Source organism: Lithobates pipiens, unplaced genomic scaffold (assembly GCF_037356315.1).
Source record: "Lithobates pipiens isolate NorthernLeopardFrog02 unplaced genomic scaffold, aLitPip1_a1.2 Scaffold_18, whole genome shotgun sequence".
NCBI classification, from domain to species: domain Eukaryota; kingdom Metazoa; phylum Chordata; class Amphibia; order Anura; family Ranidae; genus Lithobates; species Lithobates pipiens.
Genome location: NW_027507758.1, coordinates 94,093,308 through 94,116,228, shown reverse-complemented (window position 1 = coordinate 94,116,228; position 22,921 = coordinate 94,093,308). Strand labels below are relative to the sequence as shown.

General features: G+C 42.1%; 1 protein-coding gene across 7 annotated transcripts in view; it reads right to left on the bottom strand.

The window, feature by feature from the left end:
* MACROD2 (mono-ADP ribosylhydrolase 2) overlaps positions 1–22,921 on the bottom strand; it is a 3,459,957-nt gene that overhangs the window by 1,327,640 nt on the left and 2,109,396 nt on the right. For all 7 annotated transcript variants that reach the window (XM_077485921.1, XM_077485927.1, XM_077485924.1 and 4 more), the window contains exon 6: positions 6,667–6,788. In XM_077485921.1, coding sequence (XP_077342047.1) covers positions 6,667–6,788 — 122 coding nt within the window. The remainder of the gene's footprint in view (positions 1–6,666; positions 6,789–22,921) is intronic.

Below are 22,921 nucleotides of genomic sequence, written 5' to 3'. Positions count from 1 at the left end.
CAGTAACATGTTACACCCTGAATATGGGTGTAACATGTAATATGTTACAAAAGGGAAACTTATCCTTTACCCTTGCCTATTGATTTGGCACTTTTACCCCCTTCCTGCCCAGGACAATTTTCAGCTTTCAGGGAGGTCGCAGTTTGAATGACAATTGTGCGGTCATGCAACGCTGTACCCAAACAAAATTTTTATAATTTTTTGAGACGGATAGAGCTTTCTTTTGTGGTATTTATTCACCACTTGTTATTTTGTTTTTTGTTTTTCAAGAAAAAAAGACTGAAAATTTTGAAAAAAAACGTTTTCTTTGTTTCTGTTATAATGTTTGGCAAATAAGTCATTTTTCTCCTGATGAGATGGCACTGATGAAATGGCACTAATATGCAGCACTGATGGGCAATGATTGGCTGCACTGATGAGCAAACACTAAGCCTTTGTACACACGGTCAGACATTCTGACAACAAAACCCGTCGGATTTTGTCCGAAACTGGTGTTGCATACACATGGTCGGACAAAGTTGTTGGAAAATCCGATCGTTCATAACGTGATGACGTTAATTCATTAGGATGGGACTACGTTCAGGCTAGTAGCCAATAGCTTTGGTCTAGGAATTTGATCTGAGCATGCGTGGCACTTTATCCGATAGGAATTCTCTACAAACAATCGGACAAAGTCTGATCGGATCATGTTGTCGGAAAATGTTATAGCCCGGATCTAAAACGTTGTCAGTCGGATATTCTGACGGAAACAGTCCGATGGAGCCCACACATGATTATCCAACAACACGGTCCGATCGGACATTTTCCGTCGGAATGTCCGACCGTGTGTACAAAGGCTAAAAGGCAGCACTTACCGGTATCACTGACAATCAGTGCCCTGATTATCTATGCAGATCTCCCCAGTGAGGAAATTCTGCTGATCGGCTCTCCTCTCCTCACAAGCTGCCATTTCCTTGTTTATATGTGATCAGCTGTGATTGGACACAGCTGATCACATGGGTAAAAAGCCTAGTCATCGGCTGATTACTTAGATCAATGACGCACCGGGTCCCAGGGACAAAGTGCACCACAGATCGCCATGCTGCAAGCCCCCACAGGCGTGCAAGCGCTGCAAAAGTGGAACAAGGTCATATGATGTCGTCCCAGAAAGAGGGAGCCCACTTGTGCCAATTGTGTATTACAATATGGCAGGCGGGAGGGGGTTAAATGTCATATAGAAACATAATGAAAATGAAATACAATCTGGCATATACATAAAAAAACTAATTTGATACCCAAGAAAAGGTATCAAAAGATGCCCGCTCATATATTTTATAGTCAGAAATTGAACAAGAGCTCCAGAACACTCCCCTCCCCTCTCTATTGGCAGTTGAAAGGCTTATGTGTGCCAGTCAAGGCTTGTGCCCTTGTGTAGGGCTCCCTAAGCACACAGAAGTTTTGCTGACACCTTTTGGTGATGCCTGTTAGGGGTTTTTGTTAGTTTTATATGTTTATAGCTTATATTTATGCCAAGTTCACTTCAGCTGCCTGTTGACGGGAGCCTTCAATTTGCTAATTAGTTGAAAAACCAATGTATCTGCATAAAAATATAACACGGAATTTGACTCTTTGCCGCAGGCATCCCCATCACATTTGTTTCTCTAGTTTCACAAATCAGCCCAGCTATATTTTCCATAGCTTTGATCCCTAGTTTACAGTTTAACACCTACTGACAAATAAAACGCCAGCAGAAAACAATATGCTCTCACTACTCTTTACCTAAATATCAAGTCTAGCATAAACTAAACATTATAAACAAGAACATTTCATTATGTAATGCAAACAAGGTCCTCAAACCTCTTTATCTTTATGGTTCTGCTATAAGAACCTGTCGTTTTTTTTTTCCACATGTAAAAAGCTTTCAGTTACTACTTAGCAAATGTGCTATTGTACGCAATCCTAAGAGCCAAAAAAAAAAGAAAACGAAGGGTAGAAATAAGTAGGAAAATTGTGGTTTCTTTCTTTATGTGCTGAAAGGAATATTGAGTTAATGTTGTTACTTGCAGAAAAGGTCCTTTTAAAACAGAAGCCTATTGATTGTTGTGAACTGCAGACAAAAAGCAAGTCATTAAAGGCAAACAGCATTTAAGAATTTCAGGTTGGGAATCATTACTATGGCAACACTGTGAAAACTGTCAGAGCAGAATAATATCTTAACCATTTCTCCGGGAACACCTACATTATGACTCGCAGCCCCGGTCAGAAGCAGACGTGGGAATAAAAATCATAAACTCCACATGCTGAAGCTCTCTTGAGAGGAACTTATTTGTTTAAAGGGTCTGTCCACTCAGCTGTCGGCTTTTTGTCGCTTTGAGATTACTTCACTTGTGTAGTCCACAAAAAGAGCGAAAGGTCTATCGTGCTGGGATGATAGGAAGATTATCAAGGGCAAGAGACTATGATGGGTGGAATATATAATGGACACACACTAGGAACTTTCAAGTTTTTTTTTCTAACTGGGCTGATAAATATACAGAACAGAGATCTATTAAAAGTGATTTCCCCTTAAACCCAGTTGAATTCTGACATTTTTTTGTGAAGTAGTCAGGCTGCTTCAAAAGTAAAGCCTAGTTAAAGCTGGCCATACATCAGGTTGTTTTCTTAACAATTTCTTTATGGTTAGTGTCACTTGCTTATATCCACTGATATCCGTTAGCAGAAGATGATGTATGGGCTTTGTACTGTGAAAGGCTGTTCCTAACATTGGGGTTGTAATTCTAGTACAGGGGAGGCAATCATTTAGGCAGAGTTACAAATACTTGTATGAAGGAAATTAATCCCAAAAGTAATAAATAGTGCAAGTGACGACAACTATATACAATCTAGTTCAAAATTCAAATGCTGCATTTCAGATCTTTTAAAATGCTTAGTGGTTGGAAAGTCACTAATCACAAATCCTGGAATCCCCTATGTTACAGGAAAATATACTGTGCAGTGTATGTTTTTTTTAAATATTATGTAGCAAAATACCTTTTTTTTTTTTACAGCACTGCTGTCTGGTCACATGACCTCCCAGTGCTCTCCTTCCCCAATCTAAGGACTACAGCTGGAAGAGCAGAGATTCCCCTCTGACAGCAGCCTGGAGGGGAGTGGCGGAAAGTCCCATGAGTGCGCAGAGGCGCAAAAAAAAAAAGCTATTTTGCTGCACAATTTTTAAAAAGCAGATACTGCATAATATATCTTGCTGTAGCAAAGGAGATTCCAGGATTTGTGATTAATGAGTTTACAGCCACAGTGGAATTGCGGCAGGAGGGGAGGGGTGAGAGGAGATGGCTCACAGACAGCCAAGCTGACGGGGAAGAAGGTGAGAGGAAGAGACTGTGGGATGATGGAGGTATGTAAATTGACCACGGTATCATGGATCAGCAGCCATGATTACCGTGATCAGCACACTAAGGACAACATAGAAGCAAGCAGGATCAATTAGGTGTTCTATTAAATGCAACCAGAGTAGGTATCTGTAATGTATCCCCGTCGCACTCCACTTAAGTGCTTTCATCAGTACACTGCTTCCTCCAATCTGGACCTTCAGATATCAGATTTTACAGCCAAATATTGTAACCAAGAACCAGATGAGCATAGCTCAGTTACAAAGCTGGAACATGAACCGTTCATTTAAACACAGGTAAACAGAGGTAACACATGGGACAACCCCCCTCCCTTTGCATTCAGGGTGGGGTAAAATGTCCAATTAGCGGAAAGAGCTGTTGAAGGAATTCCCCCTCCCTCACAACAAACACACATATACATCCCATAATACTTTTCTCCCAAGGCATACAGACACAATAGAACAATGGAATACAGCCACACCCAAAACAACACAGCAAGAAGTCCATAACAGTATGAGACAATATATACACACACACACACACACACACACACACACACACACACACACAGCATTCCAGTGTGGTTGAACAGTGAGTCTGATTAGTACAGATCAGACTGGGGTTCTCAGTCACCCTGTGCACCTAATAGACACAGGGTGAATTAGACATAGGAGGTGCATGGGAAGCTGAAGCAAGGGTTTCCCAGCCTCTCCGAGGGATTCTGTGTTCCACCAGCCCCCCGCCCAAAGTGACTCCCTCACAGTAACTATTTACAGCATTTTTCTAATATTCAATACAGCAGCACTCAGACTGAAAGCAGCATTAGGGCCCAATCAGATTGGCTGCAGTAAAGATTAGGTATGGCAAGAAAAATTCTACCAGGAGGTGAGTGCAGAGTGAGCAGTGAGATAACTCTTCACTGTGCTGCTCCTTCACTGTCCAGTCACAAGTTTAGAGCAGAGATATGATCTGTAACAGACGCAATGTCAGACCCCGGCCACCTTTAAACTGTGCTGTCACTGATATGGGAAAATTGCATTCTCAGCCTCACCCTGCACACAGATGTTCTAGCTCATGTACCACAATCTAAGTGCCAGCAGACTGAGTGTGATCACAGCAAGCAATCACAGCAAATCACATGACCTATTTGTGCTGCTTGTCCATAGGCCACCTTCCATTCTCTGCTATCTAGTAAGGCTGTGCATATTTCAGACCTGGATAGACAGAGATAAAAATCCTGGTGCAGGTAAAAAGGCACCAATGTATGTACAGTAAGTAAACCAAATAGTTAGAAATTTTCCTGACCATCGACTTTAAGAAAATCATATTAAAAGCTTAATACAGTCATTCAGGTACACAAGCCTATAGCAGATTTAGTTTCTGTAATATGGGAAGTGTAGAATGTTAAAATGGAAAGAGGTAAACAAAGAAGTAATAAGTGTCCAGTAAGAGTTTGCTTTAATTGGTATCTGTAAATAGGAGGCCTAAAGGCCTATACATACAATCAGAAAATCATATGAAAAATACTGCTTTCAAATCGATCGTACAATAATCTGGTTATTAGCATAAAGCTTTCGAGAGCCGATCATTACAATAAATGCTAAATTATCTGAAGGGACAAGCACAAACACTTTTCTCATATGATACCAGATCACAAGATTTTCATTTAATCAGTACAGTTGTCATTTTGAAAATACACTACAATACATTATATCACTTCCGAATTTTCATTCTGTCATACGAGAATGTTTGTGACTTTAGTTACCTCTTCATTTTAGATTTTACATTTTACATTTTAGCATGCAAAAAAAAAACAACGATCATTCATCCAATAAACTCATTGTGTGTACCAGGCATTAGCCTGGCCATAGACAGATCAAAATTCAGCTGATTCTTGAAAATTAAGTCATAGAGGACCTGCAAACAAAAATTGAGTCAGGTGGAAAATTATCAGCATAACAGTGACGGCATCCTATCAAATGCAGTCACTGTTCCATAGCGCCTTTGGATTCAGGCAGTCATAGTTGCTGGAAAACATAGTTGCCAGTGACTACCCCATCCACTTTTTTTCAGCATGGATAGGAGAATCCATATTTTATTTTTTCAGCCTGCACATAGTTAAACAAGCAGAATTAGGTAGACACATGCAAGTTACTGAATACAGCACTTTCTTTAGAGGCTCCCAAAAGGTTCTCCTTCAAGAGGAATTCTAAAACAAAATGTCATAAACCAGGTGACACCATTGCTAGCACCAGGTATAGGAAGGAACCACTAAGCATTGTTATTGCTGGTGTCAGCTGTTGCCTTTGGATTGAGTGGATTTATCTTCTAAGGCTGGGTTCACAGCATGGGTCCAGTGCGTCCCCGTTCACCATTTCATGTGCGATTTCAGCCCAAATTTTTGGCTGAATTCAAACCTGAAATGGACCAAAAGGCGCATTGGGCTCCTGTACAAATTCGCACCGGAGCCGTAGCAGAGACATGTAAACCGGCTCCATAGAGAGCCAGTCAAAATCTCCTGCTATTGCGAATTGGATGCAAAGAAACCCACATCCAATTCACAATTGTGTGAACCCAGCCTAAATGTTTCTTTTATGAATCTGAATCAATGAATAGCTCCACTTGTAAGTTTTTTGCACAGAATTCCCTGTAACCAGCAAATCTATACTCATTAATAAACATACTTAAAACAAAGTAATGTACCTGTAAAGTATTTTTAACGAAATCACAAAACCTTTAGGGCTAGCTTACACTTGCTTCAAAACATGGCTTCGGACAGACTTTGTTAAAGTTTTCTGAACGCCAGTCAAAGCCCCTGTCACTAAATAAAATGGTTAGCTTACATTCCTGTTTATACCTTGCATTTGTTTTGCTTTTCTGTGGCTTTGCTTCAAACATTATACCCCATGTAGCTTTAGTGGTGCTTCAAAGCATCTTCAAAGCCCCCATAGAAGTCTATGGTAAAGCTCACTTGAAGCACCTAAAGCTTTTGTGAGACTTTAATTCAGCTTTAGCTTTGCTTTGTTTTGGAGAAATTGCAGGTATGAGATATCCACACACACAGTGCACCTGCCAAGCATCATTGAAGCCTCACCGAAGCATCACTAAAGCTTCATCGAAGCACCAAAAACACATCATAAAAGCATGCTGAAGCGGTAAACGCTTTAATGTGTGTTGAACCCGAAGCAAGTGTAAAAGAGCGGTTAGAGATATTTATGGAGTTTTCAGTTTAAAGAAATCTATCCAATTACCTGTCAAACATCAAAAACAAAGCATATTTTAAAAGTTTTGGACTTACTATTGATCTGATCTTGTACTCTTTTGCCAGTGCAAGTGAAGACTTATAACATCTTTCAAGGTCCTTTTTATGGCTGTCATTTAATTGTCCTCTTGCAATAGGCCCCACAGTGTGAATAACATCTACAAGAAAAAAAAAACAAAAAAAACAAGCACTTAGTCCGAGAAAGTAATAATGAGGGTTTATGGAAAGCCTAAAACTAAGACAATTTTAAAAGTTATTGATAAAAGATAAATTGAACTGCAAGATAGGGCAGGCTGTGTATGCATGGGTAGGGAATGAAGCCAAATGCTTGTTCATGAGTTTCAGTATCTAACGCTCAGTACATTCTGCCATCTGCAGGATGGAGAGGGGAAAGCAACATAATGAGAATCTGAAAGCATTCTTTTACAAAATGGAGCACAGCATGTTACTGAGGATGCTGTAATTCATAGAGAAGATTTGGGCAAATGACTGAGTGTACTACAGTAGTGACTTTGTTGAGCTGGCCATTCACAGGTCAGTTTTAAAATGTAAGCTGTGAGTGACCCTATCAGCACAACTCAGCCTAACAAATGCTCATAGACGTGCGCAGGGGCCTGGGTATACCCTAATCACTATGTGTGGTGCCGATTCCCACTAATGCCCGGGCTCCCCCCCATGTTGGCCTCCCTCCACCCTGCAGTGCTGCTGGCTTCCCTCCTCTCCTCCAGCTGCTGCGGGGGATATTTCAGGATGGAGAGCAGGAGAAGAGGCTAAGAAATATGTAATTTAGCAGCCTCTCCTTTTTCTAAATGAACACAGTGAACACACCCTCTTACCGTATTCATTAATAACACTTTTTGTGACTGAACAGAAGCTTCTTAGCAGAGAGCACTTCCCATTAATTTACTGTCCTGTGCAGCTGAGGCTGCAGAGAAAGGCATGTGTGCTTGTGCAGCACAGTGGTGTAGTGGTTAGCACTTTCACCTAGCAGCAATAGGGTCGCTGGTTCAAATCCTGACCACGACACCATCTGCCTGGAGTTTGCATTTTCTCCCTGTGCCTGTGTGGGCTTCCTCTGGGTACTCCGGTTTCCTCCCACACTCCAAAGACATGCTGGTAGGTTAGTTAGACCTTGTCTAAAAAAAAAAAAAAAATGGCCTTAATATGTGTATGTCAATGTTGTATGTGTTTGTAAGCGTGTCAAGACCTTACAGGGTAAAAGGACCACGCAAAGCCACAGATGGACTCTGGTGGCAAGAAAGCACCCTGAGGCAATTCAGTTTGCATAGGTAGCGCTATACAAGTCACTCACTCACTCACTTGTGATTCTGGGTGCACACCCTAATGCAATAGGCTGCGCACACCTATGCAAACGGTTAACTAATGGAAGGCGCCGTGTGGAAAACTGTCCACCAAACAGTGACTGCTTCCAATCAGATGCAGCCACTATTTGGGTATTCAGACAGTCGGGGTGTTGCAGCCATCTTAACACAATAGTCTGCAGAGGAGAGTTCTCTATCTAAGCTGCTTGGCAGGGCTGGGCGAGAAAACTGAATATTCCTGTTCAGCCTATAGGACCGAACAAGAAAAATTGAAATGTGCATGGCTAGCCTAATTAGTAGATCTTGTGTCCTGTGTGTTTCTGCATACGGATATAGTGCCCATTGGCCATAATGCATAATACAGGCAAATCACTAGAAAGAGGGTTTTCTACTGCCCTTTCCAATATAACTGTAGTTGCATTCAATGTCTGTTTACAATAAAGAAATATGTCTGTTGACTTGGCCCAGCAAGCTAGCTAGTCCCCAATACGCACACCGTTTAAGGAATATAATTTTCTTTGTAGTCATCAGTGGAGGCTTGAGCTTGAAGCAGAATCCATAGGGGAAAGTTACATTTATTACAGATTGGAATGACTGTTATCATGAGCCTCAGTTATCCTATTATTCCAGTAGAACCCTACCTATACAGTTAAATACACCATTGAAATGTATATACTGTATGGAAACCTTATATGGATTTCTATTTAGTCACCTTTTTTCTATTTATCTATTCTTAAAAATGCATGTGGGGACCCCCCAAGTTGTTAGACCAGTTTCCAAGGGCACACAAAACTGCACCTTTGTAAGGGTGTGGTACCACAGCTTCAACTTACCTGTTTCAAACAAACTACGCACACGTTCCATAACTTCCCTAGGCCTGGCAGGGGTACTTGCTGCATTTTACTGCCCCAACTATGCCTGGGGTTCAAAAGTTCCAAACTAGGACAAAGTTTACATCGGAAAAGTAGTCCCAAACATATAGTGGCAACAAGTTACGATGATATGGAAAAAGTTCCAACTGGCACATAACTTTGTTAATTGTCCCATTGTTGTGTTCTACAGAAGGGGTGCTGAGGTGCTCATGGTGTTGCAGAGATCACCCTGCTTTCCATACATTTCCTTTATTCCGTGGACCCCAAAGTCTGACTGCATTGCCCCCTCCACGGAGGGGGCCTGAAGTTCTTCAATTTACTACATCCAGCCATGTCAACCTGTTTAAGGCCAGGTTCACACTATAGCGATGCGGGAACGCCGCAAATCTGCGGCGTTTTCCCGCATCGCATGACTCCCGCCGGCAGTTCACACTGCCCTATGCGGACTGCTGGGAGTGTCAATGATATGTTAATGACACCCCCAGATCCGTCCGCATATCGCAGTGCAATCTGCACACTCGCACAGGAATCGGATCGCATGGTGTGAACACCCATGCGATCCGATTCTGCTGCGGACCAAAAAAAGGGTCCCGTGCGAGTTTGCTGCGGGAGCGATGCGAATTCAGCCATACTATCTGTATGGCTGAACTTGCATCGCTACGGAGATCAGATGTGATTTGCACTGCAGTGCGGTGCGAATCACATCCGGATTTCCCCCCGCAGCAGTGTGAACCCAGCCTTATACCTCTCCCAACCTTTTACCCTGCATGATGTTCAAATCTCATGATAAATCTCATGCATTCATCCCTACATAGCTGCCAGATGCCTTATACAGTATTGAGCAAGACAGTCTTGCTATGCGCATATGTGTAAAATGCCTGTAAATGTTGATATTACCATTTTCAATCTGGTTTTTAAAAGATTCAAATATAACTAAAGGCACTTTTTTTTCAGTTTTGGACAGGGATTAGAACACCAGCCAGTTTTTTATTGCTGTCTGTGGCCCCTGTTAAAGAGATTCCCCCTCTCTATTTGTTCTGTTTACCATTATCATAAAAAGTGAAAGCAAAAGAAAAGCCACAATTTTGGGTTGTCCCCAGAAAAGGGGAAATCTTCCAATGGGGACACTAGTTCTGGTGACCTGATGGTGCCTAAGGAATTCCCTTAATTTGAAGTGATAAACTCTCACATCCTGTTTAGTGAAGGAGCAGTGAAGGAGCAGAAAGTGAAAAGAAATCTCTGCAATGGAACACAGATGGCGGAAATACATTTGACAGAGGTTATAACCCTCCAATACTCTATCCAAATAAAAATAAAGTTTTGTCTATAGTTCTACCTTCACATTTATTTATTTATGAACATTGTACAATGCCAAGTCTTTTGTTTTACACAAAGGATTTAATCCTCTGGTTTTTGTTCTTTGTATGTAAACGTGATACATCAGCAATGTTTAAGCCACGCCTGTTACACAATTTAGCCACAACCATTTTTTTTTTGCCAAAGCCACTTTCTTATTACCCTATAAACTGTTGTCTTAGGTTGACAATACTTCCTTGCTTTGAACTTACTTCAACTAATTACAAGGTCTCCCTTGTGTTTTCTACAGCTGTAAGATGTACACCTTCCTTTCAGATTTAATTTCCATACAAATTTAAGGCTGATGTTAAACTTGTTATGAACTTGCTGGTGAAAATTTGTCACATGATCGCTAAAATGTGCAGTGAAAATACCTGCTTGCATAAGTTGTAAAGTCACTGGCCAAATTATCAAAACACCATGGACAGACGTTTTGCAGAAAGTCACTATCCTGTGAGTGACATCTAGCTCATTAGTGAAGGTGTGGTCTCTGCAAATGCATATTTTTGACAGCACTGAACAATGGAAATGTCTATTAGGGGAAGGGTACTGGCACTCTCATTCACAGTATGATTCCAGGTAAAAAAGATGATCCCATTGGCACACAAATACATACAAATATACAGTGCTCAGCATAAATGAGTACATCCCAACAGATTTTTCAGAAAACCTTTGCTTTCAGAATCAACATTTTCTATGAAACCCTGTACTACAAAATACTCCCACAAATGCAGGCCATTGATTGCAACCAATATTTGGTATTTTGCACACACAAAAAATATATTTTTTCTAGCAAATTAATTCAAGACCATGTTGCAAAAAGAAATACACCCCAATGAAAGTCTTAGGAGCTAAGTTACACTTTAGACAACAAAATCCCAATTAACAAGAATTCAACTACAGGTGAGTCTAATTATTCATTAAACAGGTGTCCAGCAGAAAGAGGATTATAAAAGTGTGTTACTTAACAAAGAAAAACCCCTTCCCATTTCATGCTGTCAGCAATGGCACCACATGGAAGAGAAATGTCACAAGGCCTGAGAAAGAGAATAATTTCTTTACACAGAAAGGTGAAGGCTACAAGAAGATCAGCAAAGCTTTACTTATTGAGCAAAAAAAATGTAACAAAGATGGAACTGCAACCATCTCACAGACGTTCAGGTCGCCCACATAAGTTAACACCTCAACAGGAACATCTTCTAAAGAGTAGGGTTGAAGAAAATCGCCATGCACGTTTACTGCAGTTAGCTGAAGAAGTAGAAAGTCAAACTAGGGTGATTGTTTCCTGTGACACAATATGGTGTACACTCCAGAGGAATGGAATGTATTGGTGTCCTCCAGGAAGGAAGCCTCTCCTAAAGCCCATGCACAAAAAAGCCCACCTAGAATTTGCCAGGGCCCATGCTGAAAAAGAAGAAGACTACTGGGACTCTGTACTCTGGACTGATGACACCAAGATAAATGTTTTTGAAACTTATGGCTTCCAAACTGTATGGTGTTGCAAAGGTGAGGAGTACAAAGAAAAATGCATGGTGCCTACAGTGAAACATGGTGGTGGCAGTGTCCTTCTGTGGGGCTGCATTAGTGCTCTTTTATGCCCATTGGAGAAACCCCACATTCCTTATTTCTTTTTCATTAGCAGTCACTATGCAACCAGTATGCAAACCAGCATGAGAAGTTCCTGTGTTCTGCTTTTTTCTATATACAAGCATTTACAAACCTAAAAATGTTCATTTTGTCATGATGTTATTCTTAAATACATTTAGCAAATTGATAGATGTATTTTATGTTAGCAGAAAGTAATTGTAAGTCTTTTCAACCTCAAGCAATCTAAAAGTGGCAAAGCAGAGATTGCAGACATTTCAATGATGAACAGTGATATAATTTGGTTATGTATGTAAAATCTAAAAGGTGAGAAGTTGCCAGGGCTATTTCTGGCTTGTTTGTAAGAAACACATTTAACTACAAGACGAGTACTGCAGAAGGAGATTACAGCTCTTGAAATGTACGCTTTTGGTTGAAAACTCCCTGTCTGTACTTATGCATCACTTAAAAAAAAGATGAAATAACCAGTTCACACACGATGCAAATGCTTGGGTGCCTGGAAATTCACAGCACCAGATAATGCAGCCCAAAAGGAGCTGTTTTTTTAATTTGGGTTCTCTGTTCTGCACCTCAACTTCAAGAACGTCCTCAGCCCCCCTCTGACTCACCTTTAGCTTATTACAATCACTTAAAGGAACATCAGGTTTAGATACCTTTAACAGCTGTGAATTAACACCAGGAAAACAAGCTCAATGTATTGGTTGGGTTAGAATAAGTGATGGTTTGAACATAAATGAACACACAGAAGGAAGGTTCAGAAACAGTCCACTTGACAGTATATTTATTATGCCAAGGTAACATAGAATAGTGTTCCATACCACTAAACTGAGGCTAACTAATGCAAGGTCAACAATAAACAGTGCATATAAGCATTAACTGCAGTATGAATAATAATACTACAGCTAGTCTACAGTGCACTCTAAGAGAATGGATAGAATCTAGCACAATGCCCCCTCATAGGTACCTTTTAGCATAAGGAATAGGTGACAGTTTCTGTGTAGCAGCTGTAAAAGGACAGGGATTTGTCCCATAGCTAAATGTCAAAAAATTCCGGTAACTCGATTGCTTCTTCTTAAATCTTTATTGAGCACTAACAGCAGTGCGACATCTAGAACGCTAACATGTTTCGGCCGGAGCCTTCATCATAGCATACAGATTTACAATAAAATCAAGTTATTTTAGAAAAGATATCCTTTCCTCCAGAAAAGGGTGTGGTACAATACAAGTTAAAATCAATTAAAATCATGTGAGGTTGGCAGAACAAGAGAAAAAGGGGAGGGAAAATAGAAACACAGACTGAAAACTCTAGGGGAAGAAAATAACCCATTGTGGAATCAAAACTTTTGATCATTTCAGATTTGCTTTTTTATGGCTTATGAAGTGACAGTATTCTTGAAAATAGGCATTCACATCCTCCTTGTTTTTGTTGCCTAGTACAAACACTGAGACATAGCACACCCTCACATGCCTTAATAGTTATACTGTAGCTGTCATTCTCTTGGTAACTAACCAAATTACACAGAAAATTCAAGCTCAATTCGTCTAACTCAAGATCAAGTGAGGCAAGGAGCGGAGCCATCTTAGGGCCATTCTTCAAGGTAAACCCACATCTGGTGAACATCATACATGGCAATGGATGGCGAAAGTTCCAAGAACTTAATTAAGCATGGGGCACTCTATTGAGGGCATTTATTTTACATTATTTATGTAGAGACCCGCTACCTAGGTGTTTTCAGTCATAAGAAATATATTATAACTGGATGTCTTTAGATATCACTTTTCAGACAAACAGCATCGACCTTGATATCTTTTATGACATCATGGTGATTAAAGTAAAGTGTCTAAGTTAACCACGTGACTATAAAACACATACAGTATCTCACAAAAGTGAGTACACCCCTCACATGTTTGTAAATATTTTATAATATCTTTTCATGCGACAACACTGAAGAATTTACACTTTATTACAATGTAAAGTAGTGAGTGTACAGCTTGTAACAGTGTACATTTGCTGTCCCCTCAAAATAACTCAACACACAACCATTAATGTCTAAACCACTGGCAACAAAAGTGAGTACGCCCCTAAGTAAAAATGTCCCGAAATGGGCCCAATTAGCCATTTTCCCTCCCCAGTGACATGTGACTCATTAGTGTTACAAGGTCTCAGGTGTGAATGGGGAGCAGGTGTGTTAAATTTGGTGTTATTGCTCTCATGCTCTCATACTGGTCACCGTAAGTTCAACATGGCACCTCAAGCAAAGAACTCGCTGAGGATCCGGAAAAAAGAATTGTTGCTCTACATAAAGATGACCTAGGCTATAAGAAGATTGTCAAGACCATACAGCGGTTTAACAGGACAGGTTCCACTTAGAACAGGCCTCGCCATTGTCGACCAAAGAAGTTGAGTACACGCGCTTAGCATCATATCCACAGGTTGTCTTTGGGAAATAGATATATGAGTGCTGCCAGCATTGCTGCAGAGGTTGAAGGGGTGGGGGGTCATCCTGTTTATGCTCAGACCATACGGCACACACTGCATCAAATTGGTCTGCATGGCTGTCATTTTAGAAGAAAGCCTCTTATAAAGATGATGCACAAGAAAGCCTGCAAACGGATTGCTGAAGACAAGCAGACCAAGATAAACTTATTTGGTTCAGATGGTGTCAAAGATGTGTGGCGGCAACCAGGTCAGGAGTACAAAGACAAGTGTATCTTGCCTACAGTCAAGCATGGTGGTGGGAGTGTCATAGTCTGGGGTTGCATGATCGCTACCAGCACTGGGGAGCTACAATTCATTGAGGGAACCATGAATGCCAAATGTACTGTGACATACTGAAGCAGAGCATGATCCCCTCCCTGCGGAGACTGGGCCACACATTGTCCCATTCCAACATGATAACGACCCCAGACACACCTCCAAGATGACCACTGCCTTGCTAAAGAAGCTGAGGGTAAAGGTGATGGACTGGCCAAGCATGTCTCCAGACCTAAACCATATTGAGCATCTGTGAGGCATCCTCAAATGGAAGGTGGAGTAGTGCAAGGTCTCTAACATCCACCAGCTCCATGATGTCATCATGGAGGAGTGGGAGAGGACTCCAGTGGCAACCTGTGAAGCTCTGATGAACTCCATGCCCAAGAGGGTTAAGGCAGTGCTGGAAAATAATGGTGGCCACACAAAATATTGACACTTTGGGCCCAATTTGGACATTTTCACTCAGGGTGTACTCACTTTTGTTGCCAGCGGTTTAGAGATTAATGGTTGTGTGTTGAGGGGACAGCAAATTTACACTGTTATACAAGCTGCACATTCACTAGTTTACATTGTAGCAAAGTGTAATTTCTTTAGTATTGTCACATGAAAATATATAATAAAAGATTTACAAAAATGTGAGGGATGTACTCACTTTTGTGAGATACTGTACTATAACTAGTCAACAGATCACACTGGAAAAAAAATCATAAACACACATACTGTGCACAAAGCTTGACATATATCAATATATTTTTTCCAAGCAGAAATAAAAGGTTCTGGGCAGAACACCAAAATGTTGTCAACTACATACAAAAGGAACAGCTGATTTTCTGCAGGTTGCAATTGCTCTTCAATGCTAAATAGTAGAATGTGGGGCATAAAAATAAAATATATGAGCACATATAAATGGTTTGTAGAGTACAGTAAACATCATACTGACTTTGCTAATAAGCCAGCAGCCCATGCAGAAATGTGTTTACTAAGTTCCCTTCACGCATTCATAACCACAATCTTTTCACTTAGACGGCTGCATAATAATTCTTGGCACTGTCAGTCATTATTCAGAAGTATTTTTTTTCTCTTTCTGAAGACAGTCATCGGGCTATTTTCAGTTGAAATGGAATAAAAAAATAGAATAGGACAACACAAAGCACTTGGAAGGTAATCTGGACTCTTACGGGTTGATTTACACATCAGTAACCCCATGAATTATCTGCAGAACTGGATTTGCTGGAGGTCAAGTGACAGAAAATGAGAATTACCAGAACACTTTATGACATACATCATTCTCTACTCAATTTACCTAGTTAAACAGTTACTCAGTAAAAAGATGACATCATCCTAAATCACAAATGTTACCATTGACATAAGATAATGCAATCCACATTGGAAAAAACTGCATGTGGGAATTAATTCTTATATTGTGCCCATGTATGCAGTGTGGTGATGTTGTGTTAGGCCGCGTACACACGCGCGGACTGTTCGCCCAACTTTGTCCGTCAAACAGTTTCGGCAAACAGTCCGCTCAAAATTAGCATGGACGGACATGGCCACACACGACGGACGAACAGTTTGCTGAAACCGTGCACGATGACGTGAACGGCACGTACGACGGGACGAAAAATACGACGTCCTATACACTGCATTATAACTTTCGGCGTGAAAATCCTTTCTGAGCATGCGCGGAACTTTGTTTGACGAACAAGCCTACACACGAGCGGACTGTTCGCTGAAACAAGGTTTCAGCGGACAGTTTTTCGGAAATTCCGAAAAACCTTGTCCGTCAAACTGTCCGCTGAAACTGTCCGCTGAAAGCCCACACACGAGCGGACTGTCTGCCCAAACACTGTTCAGCGGACAAAGTTGGGCGAACAGTCCGCCCGTGTGTACGCGGCCTTAGGGTTTGATGGGCTTTTGTTTGCTTTGGAAATGCTTTTCTTCCCATGCAAGTCCATGGCAAAGCAAAAGCAGCCAAAACAGGTCAGATGTAAGTCAACTGCATCTGCACTGAATTCTGAACAATCTCAAAAGTGGTTCAACTGATGTCAAATACACTTTGCATTGAAGACGGCAACATAGACCACAATGTATGCACCACTCAAGACCACATTTCCTTCCCTGGAACAATCTTTGGGGCCCATAGTGGAATTGCTCTTCTATACATTTTGACAATGTTTAATTAACCACCTCAATACAGTGCACTTACACCCCCTTCCTGACCAGACCAATTTTCAGCTTTCAGCGCTCTCACAGTTTGAATGACAATTATTCAGTCATGCAACACTGTACCCATATGAAACTTGTGTCCTTTTTTTCCCACACAAATAGAGCTTTCTTTTAGTGGTATTTAATCACTAGTGGGTTATTTATTTTTTGTGCTATAAATAAAAAAACACGTAATTTTGTGAAAAAAAATGCCTTTTTCTTTGTTTCTGGCATAAAATTTTGCTAATTAGTAATTTTTCTTCATAAATTTTGGCCAAACTTTTTACTGCTACATATCTTTGGTAAAAATAACCCAAATTAGTGTATATTATTTGGTCTTTGTGAAAGTTGTAGGGTCTACAAACTATGGAACCAATCACTGAAAATTGATCACATCTGATCAGGCCTTCAGTACATCAGGTGTATCTCAATTCTTGAGACACTAAAAAGACAGGAAAATACAATTACCCCCCAAATGACCCCTTTTTAGAAAGTAGACATTCCAAGTTATTAAGTAGGTTGCATGGTGAGTTTTTTAAGTTGTAATTTTTTCCCACAATTCTTTGCAAAATGAAGATTTTTTTATACAAAATTGTCATATTATCAGGTTATTTATCACACACAGCATATGCATACAACAAATTACACCCCAAAATACATTCTGCTACTCTTCCCGAGTATGACGATACCACATGTGTGAGACTTTTACACAGCCTGGCCACATACAGAGCACCAACATTGAAGTGGCGCCGCCAGACGTTCTACGAGCAAAAATGACACCTCATTTCACAACCACCTATTACACTTTTGAAGGCCCTGGAGTACCAGGACAATGGAATTGCCCACAAAATGACCCCATTTTGGAAAGTAAACACCAAAATGTATAATTTATGAGGCATAATGAGTCTTTTTTTCCAGAAGTTTTTGGAAAATGTGGAAAAAAAATAAAACGCATTTTTTTGTTTTACACAAAGTTGTCAATTTGTAAGATATTTCTAAGACATAGCATGTATATAGAAAAAATTACACCCCAAAACACATTCTGCTACTCCTCCCGAGTATGGCAATACCACATGTGTAGGAATTTTACACAGCCTGCTCACATAGAGAGGCCGAAAATTGAAGTAGTACCTTCAGGCATTCTAGGAGCATAAATTACACCTCATTTCATTCCTACCTATCACACTTTTGAAGGTCCTGGAGCACCAGGACAGTGGAATTACCCACAAAATGATCCCATTTTGGAAAGCAAACACCCCAACATATATTCTATGAGGTATGGGCTGCAAATAGGTACTCGGGTACTCTGATGGTCTGGTGACAGGTTCTCTGATGGCCTGGTGACTGGTATTCGGGTACTCTGAAGGGCGGTGATAGGTATTCAGGTACTCATATGGACTGTGACAGGTACTCAGGTACTCAGATGAACTGTGACAGGTATTCAGGTACTCATATGAACTTTGACAGGTACTCAGATCAACTGTGACAGGTACTCGGGTACTCTGATGGACTGGGACAGGTACTCGGGGACTCTGATGTGCCGTGGCAGGTACTCAGGTACTCTGATGGACTGGGACAGATACTCGGGTACTCTGATGGACTGGGACAGGTACTCGGGTACTCTGCCCTTTGCTCGTTCGCAATGCACCAAACCAGCGGACTTCTGGCACTGTTCATGGCGGACATATTTGTTTACATTTTGAGGAACTTTGACCCATGACACATCCACCATGGGGTACAGGACAGCCAATTGAGACATTTCAGCACATGGACATACCCCCTACCTTATAAATAGACCTGATCTGGGGGCCATTTTACATTTTGTCTTTTGTCAGTGTAGGGAAAGGGCGCTGTGTGGAGCAGGGACAGTCAGTCTTATCACTAGCTATTACTATTAGGTCCACAAAGGTCCTTTTAAGGACTGGTATAGGTGTACAGTATATAGGGTTGTAATACACGTATAATATACTTTCTTTCAAATATAGAAAGCATATTATAGTGCACTGCATGAAGTGCTGCTGATCCATTCTGCAGCTGTTGTTTCTCAGTGTAGGGAGGGACAGTTTGGTGTTTGGAGCAGGGACAGTCTGCAATTCACTAGCTACTAGCTAGCTACTATTAGGTCCACAAAGGTCCTTTTAAGGACTGGTATAGGTGTACAGTATATAGGGTTGTAATACACGTATAATATACTTTCTTTCAAATATAGAAAGCATATTATAGTGCACTGCATGAAGTGCTGCTGATCCATTCTGCAGCTGTCGTTTCTCAGTGTAGGGACAGTTTGGTGTTTGGAGCAGGGGCAGTCTGAAATTCACTAGCTACTAGCTAGCTACTATTAGGTCCACAAAGGTCCTTTTAAGGACTGGTATAGGTGTACAGTATATAGGGTTGGAATACACGTATAATATACTTTCTTTCAAATAAAGAAAGCATATTATAGTGCACTGCATGCAGTGCTGCTGACCGATTCTGCAGCTGTCGTTTCTCAGTGTAGGGAGGGACAGTTTGGTGTTTGGAACAGGGACACTCTGCAATTCACTAGCTACTAGCTAGCTACTATTAGGTCCACAAAGGTCCATTTAAGGACTGGTATAGGTGTACTATTTGGTGTGCAGTATATAGGGGTGTAATACACATATAAAATACTTTCAAATATAGAAAGCATAGTATAGTGCATTTCCACTGTGCAGCATTGTGACTGCTGAGCGGTTCTGCAGCGATACTACAAAGAGTGACAAACGCAATTAGAAAAAAGTATTATAACTGATGTGATAGACCAGTGGCCCCCCAAAACGACAGATTGAAGCGGGGTGTTATATACCCTTTTCCACATATATTGCACTTCTCTAGAGACTTTTGTCACAGGGTCATTTAAAAAATGACAGGCAGAGGAAGAGGCAGGCCCTTCCGCAGGGGTGGTAGGGGTAGGGCAGGACCAACAGGCTTGAGCCAAAGTGGTAAATTGCAGAAGTGCTCTCTATCTCGGTGCTGGTGTCAGTGCTCTCTATCTCGGGGCTGGTGTCATTGTTCTCTATCTCGGTGCTGGTGTCAGTGCTCTCTATCTCGGTGCTGGTGTCAGTGCTATCTATCTCTGTGCTGGTGTCAAGGCTCTCTATCACAGAGCTGGTGCTAGTGCTCTCTATCTTGGTGCTGGCGTCAGTGCTCTCTATCTCGGTGCTGGCGTCAGTGCTCTCTATCTCGGTGCTGGTGTCAGTGCTCAGTCTCTATCGCAGTGTTGGTGTCAGTGTTCTATCAGACAGTGAGGGAGATAGCAGTGGAGAAGCCAATCAGCAGGCAGTGCCAGCATCTTGGCTGAGGATAAGCACTGGACTGGCACCTCCAGACCACCGCAGTGGAGCCCTGCATAGGTGGGGGTAAGGGTTGGGCAGAGGGAGGGGTCAGGGGCTCAAGCACAGATTGGCACACTGGGACACTGGCACAGGACTGTGCTGCCCTGACTGTGGCACTGATCATCTCCTGCACCCCCTTCATAGCCTGGCCTGACCTTGCCTCTCCTCCATGGCCTTCATGCGCTCCTGAATTGATAAAATTTCACAGATAAAAAAAGAATGCTTGTCGTTGTCGATCCCAGCTTCACTTAATACTTCTGGTATGTGAGTGCCCATGTTGTGGCGGTTTCTTTACATTTAGTGATCGGCTATGAAATGATTACAGCTGATCACGTGGGCAAACAGCCGACCAATGGCTGTTTACCAGCGTCGGTGACGTGCAGTGTTCCCGGGAACACGCCGCCACCGTCGTGCACACGCAGCGTGCACACACCGTGCACAGTGGGGGTGTAACCATCTGTGATCGGCCGTGACTCCATCACGGCCAAACACGTGGTAAACAGCCATACCCAATGGCTGTTCGCCCCCCTCGGTGACGAGCGGTGTCTCAGCGACACGCAGCTACTGAAGAAACAGGGATGCGCACACACGATCATGCGCATTCCCTGTTTAAATGGGAGGACATCATATGACGCCCTCCCACCACATGAGCCGCGCCACCTGGCCATCATTTGATGGCTGGCGGTCGGCAAGCAGTTAAAGGATACGTTTACTGATTAATATGGTGGCCTGGGACAGGTTTTTCGAGGAAACAAGCACGTTAATGGTACAGGTGTGTGCTAGCTTCATGTTAAAGACACAGAGGTCAGTGCCACATCCTCCTGAGGGAGTTAATGTGTGATGAGAGTAATGCGAGGTGCACGTCTGCACCATGAGAGTGAGAAACAGTCTTTCAGAGATGGAGAAGCAGGCAGTTGCAAAATAAGAAGCCAAGCTGACGGAGGTACAGCTTGTGATGCAAAGCACTGATAAGTGCGTTTGATGGTCGGGAGGACCGAGCCCTGAGCCACAGGGCTAATAAAGTGGATGGGAATATATTAATTTGTGAACTTTTCTTTTGAATTAAAAAGTGGGCAGAAAAAGCCCTGGAAAGACACTTCTGGTGTGGAGTTAACTCACTGTTTGGCACTACAAATGAACTGGAAAACCCCAATTTGTCACACCTTTTTCAAGTGGGCTTTGCATTCCCATAGTATTGCATGGGAATGCAATACCCATATGCTGTGAATACAAGCCCATTGATACCTGCCCTTAAAATGGGCAATAACATAAGCTACATGGCATACTATGCAGTTACACAGTAAATCCTAAGAGTTTATTAGATTAATCAAAATGTTTGCAATTGTTTTTATGTAATTTCATGAATTATTTGTTTTTTTAAAGTTGAACTTTACTCTGGTAGGAATGCAGGATCCATCATGCTTGCACATTATGGGGAACTTACCTCTGAGTTTGTCCTCCTCCATCTCTGTGATCCCCGTATCTGTTCCTTCCCTACCTGGAGTCTTCTCTCTTTGGCAATTGGGTGGCCCCTGATGATGTAACTCCTGCACATGCATGCATTACATAGAGTTGTATTGTCCGGGCACCCAAGTATTCTGATAATTTTAACCATTTTACAGATGTTATTAGTGGACCTGGCGTGTATTGCACAGCACATGACCTGCAGGCATGGTACACACTTTGAAAAATTGCTAGAAGAAAGGTTTAAGTTAAAAAAAATTTGGCAGAAGAGACTTCTACCCCCTACAAAAGTTTCTTCAGAATTTAGCTCCACTCTAAAAAAAAAAGCAGAGTACAGGTAAACACGATAATTTAGTCAACAATGTTTAACCACTTGCTTACTGAGCACTTAAACCCCCCTCAGTCCCAGACCAATTTTCAGCTTTCAGCGCTGATGCACTTTGAATGACAATTGCGCGGTCATACAACACTGTACCCAAATGAAATTTTTATCATTTTTTTCCCACAAATAGAGCTTTCTTTTGGTGGTATTTAGTTACAGCTGGGAGTTTTATTTTTTGCTAAACAAACAAAAAAAGATGCAAAAAAAATAAAAATAAATCATGTTTTAATAGTTTGTTATAAAATTTTGCAAACAGGTCATTTTTCTCCTTCATTGAAGTGCGCTGATTAGGCGGCACTGATAGGCTGCATTGGTGGGCACTGATGGGCTGCATTGGTGGGCACTGATAGGCTGCATTGGTGGGCACTGATAGGCTGCACTGGTGGGCACTGATAGGCATAGTTAAGGCGGCACTAATAGGCACAGATAAGGCGGCTCCGATGGGCACAGATAAGGCGGCACTGATGGGCAAAGATGGGCACAGATAAGATGGCACGGATGGGTGGCACGGATAAGTGGCACGGATGGGTGGCACGGATGGGCACTGATAGGTACCACTGATAGATGGGACTGATGGGCACTGATAGGTACCACTGATAGGTGGCTCTGATAGGTGGCACTGCTGGGCACTGATGGGCGGCACTGCTGGGCACTGATGGGCTGCACTGCTGGGCACTGATGGGCAGCACTGGGGTGCAGCACCTTTGAGGCAGATTGTGGGCACTGTGGGTGGCACTGTGGGTGGCACTGCTGGGTGGCACTGTGGGTGGCACTGTGGGCACTATGGGCACTGCTGGGTGGCACTGACGGGGGGCACTTACTTTTATTCAGGATGGCACTGCAGGGGGCAGGTGGGCACTGGCAGGGGGCAGGTGGTCGCTTGTATTGCTGGCCGTGATCGGGACTGATGTCCCGATCACGGCCGCCGGTGATCGGCTTTTTTTTTCTCCTCGCGCTGTCAGCGCGAGGAGGAATAA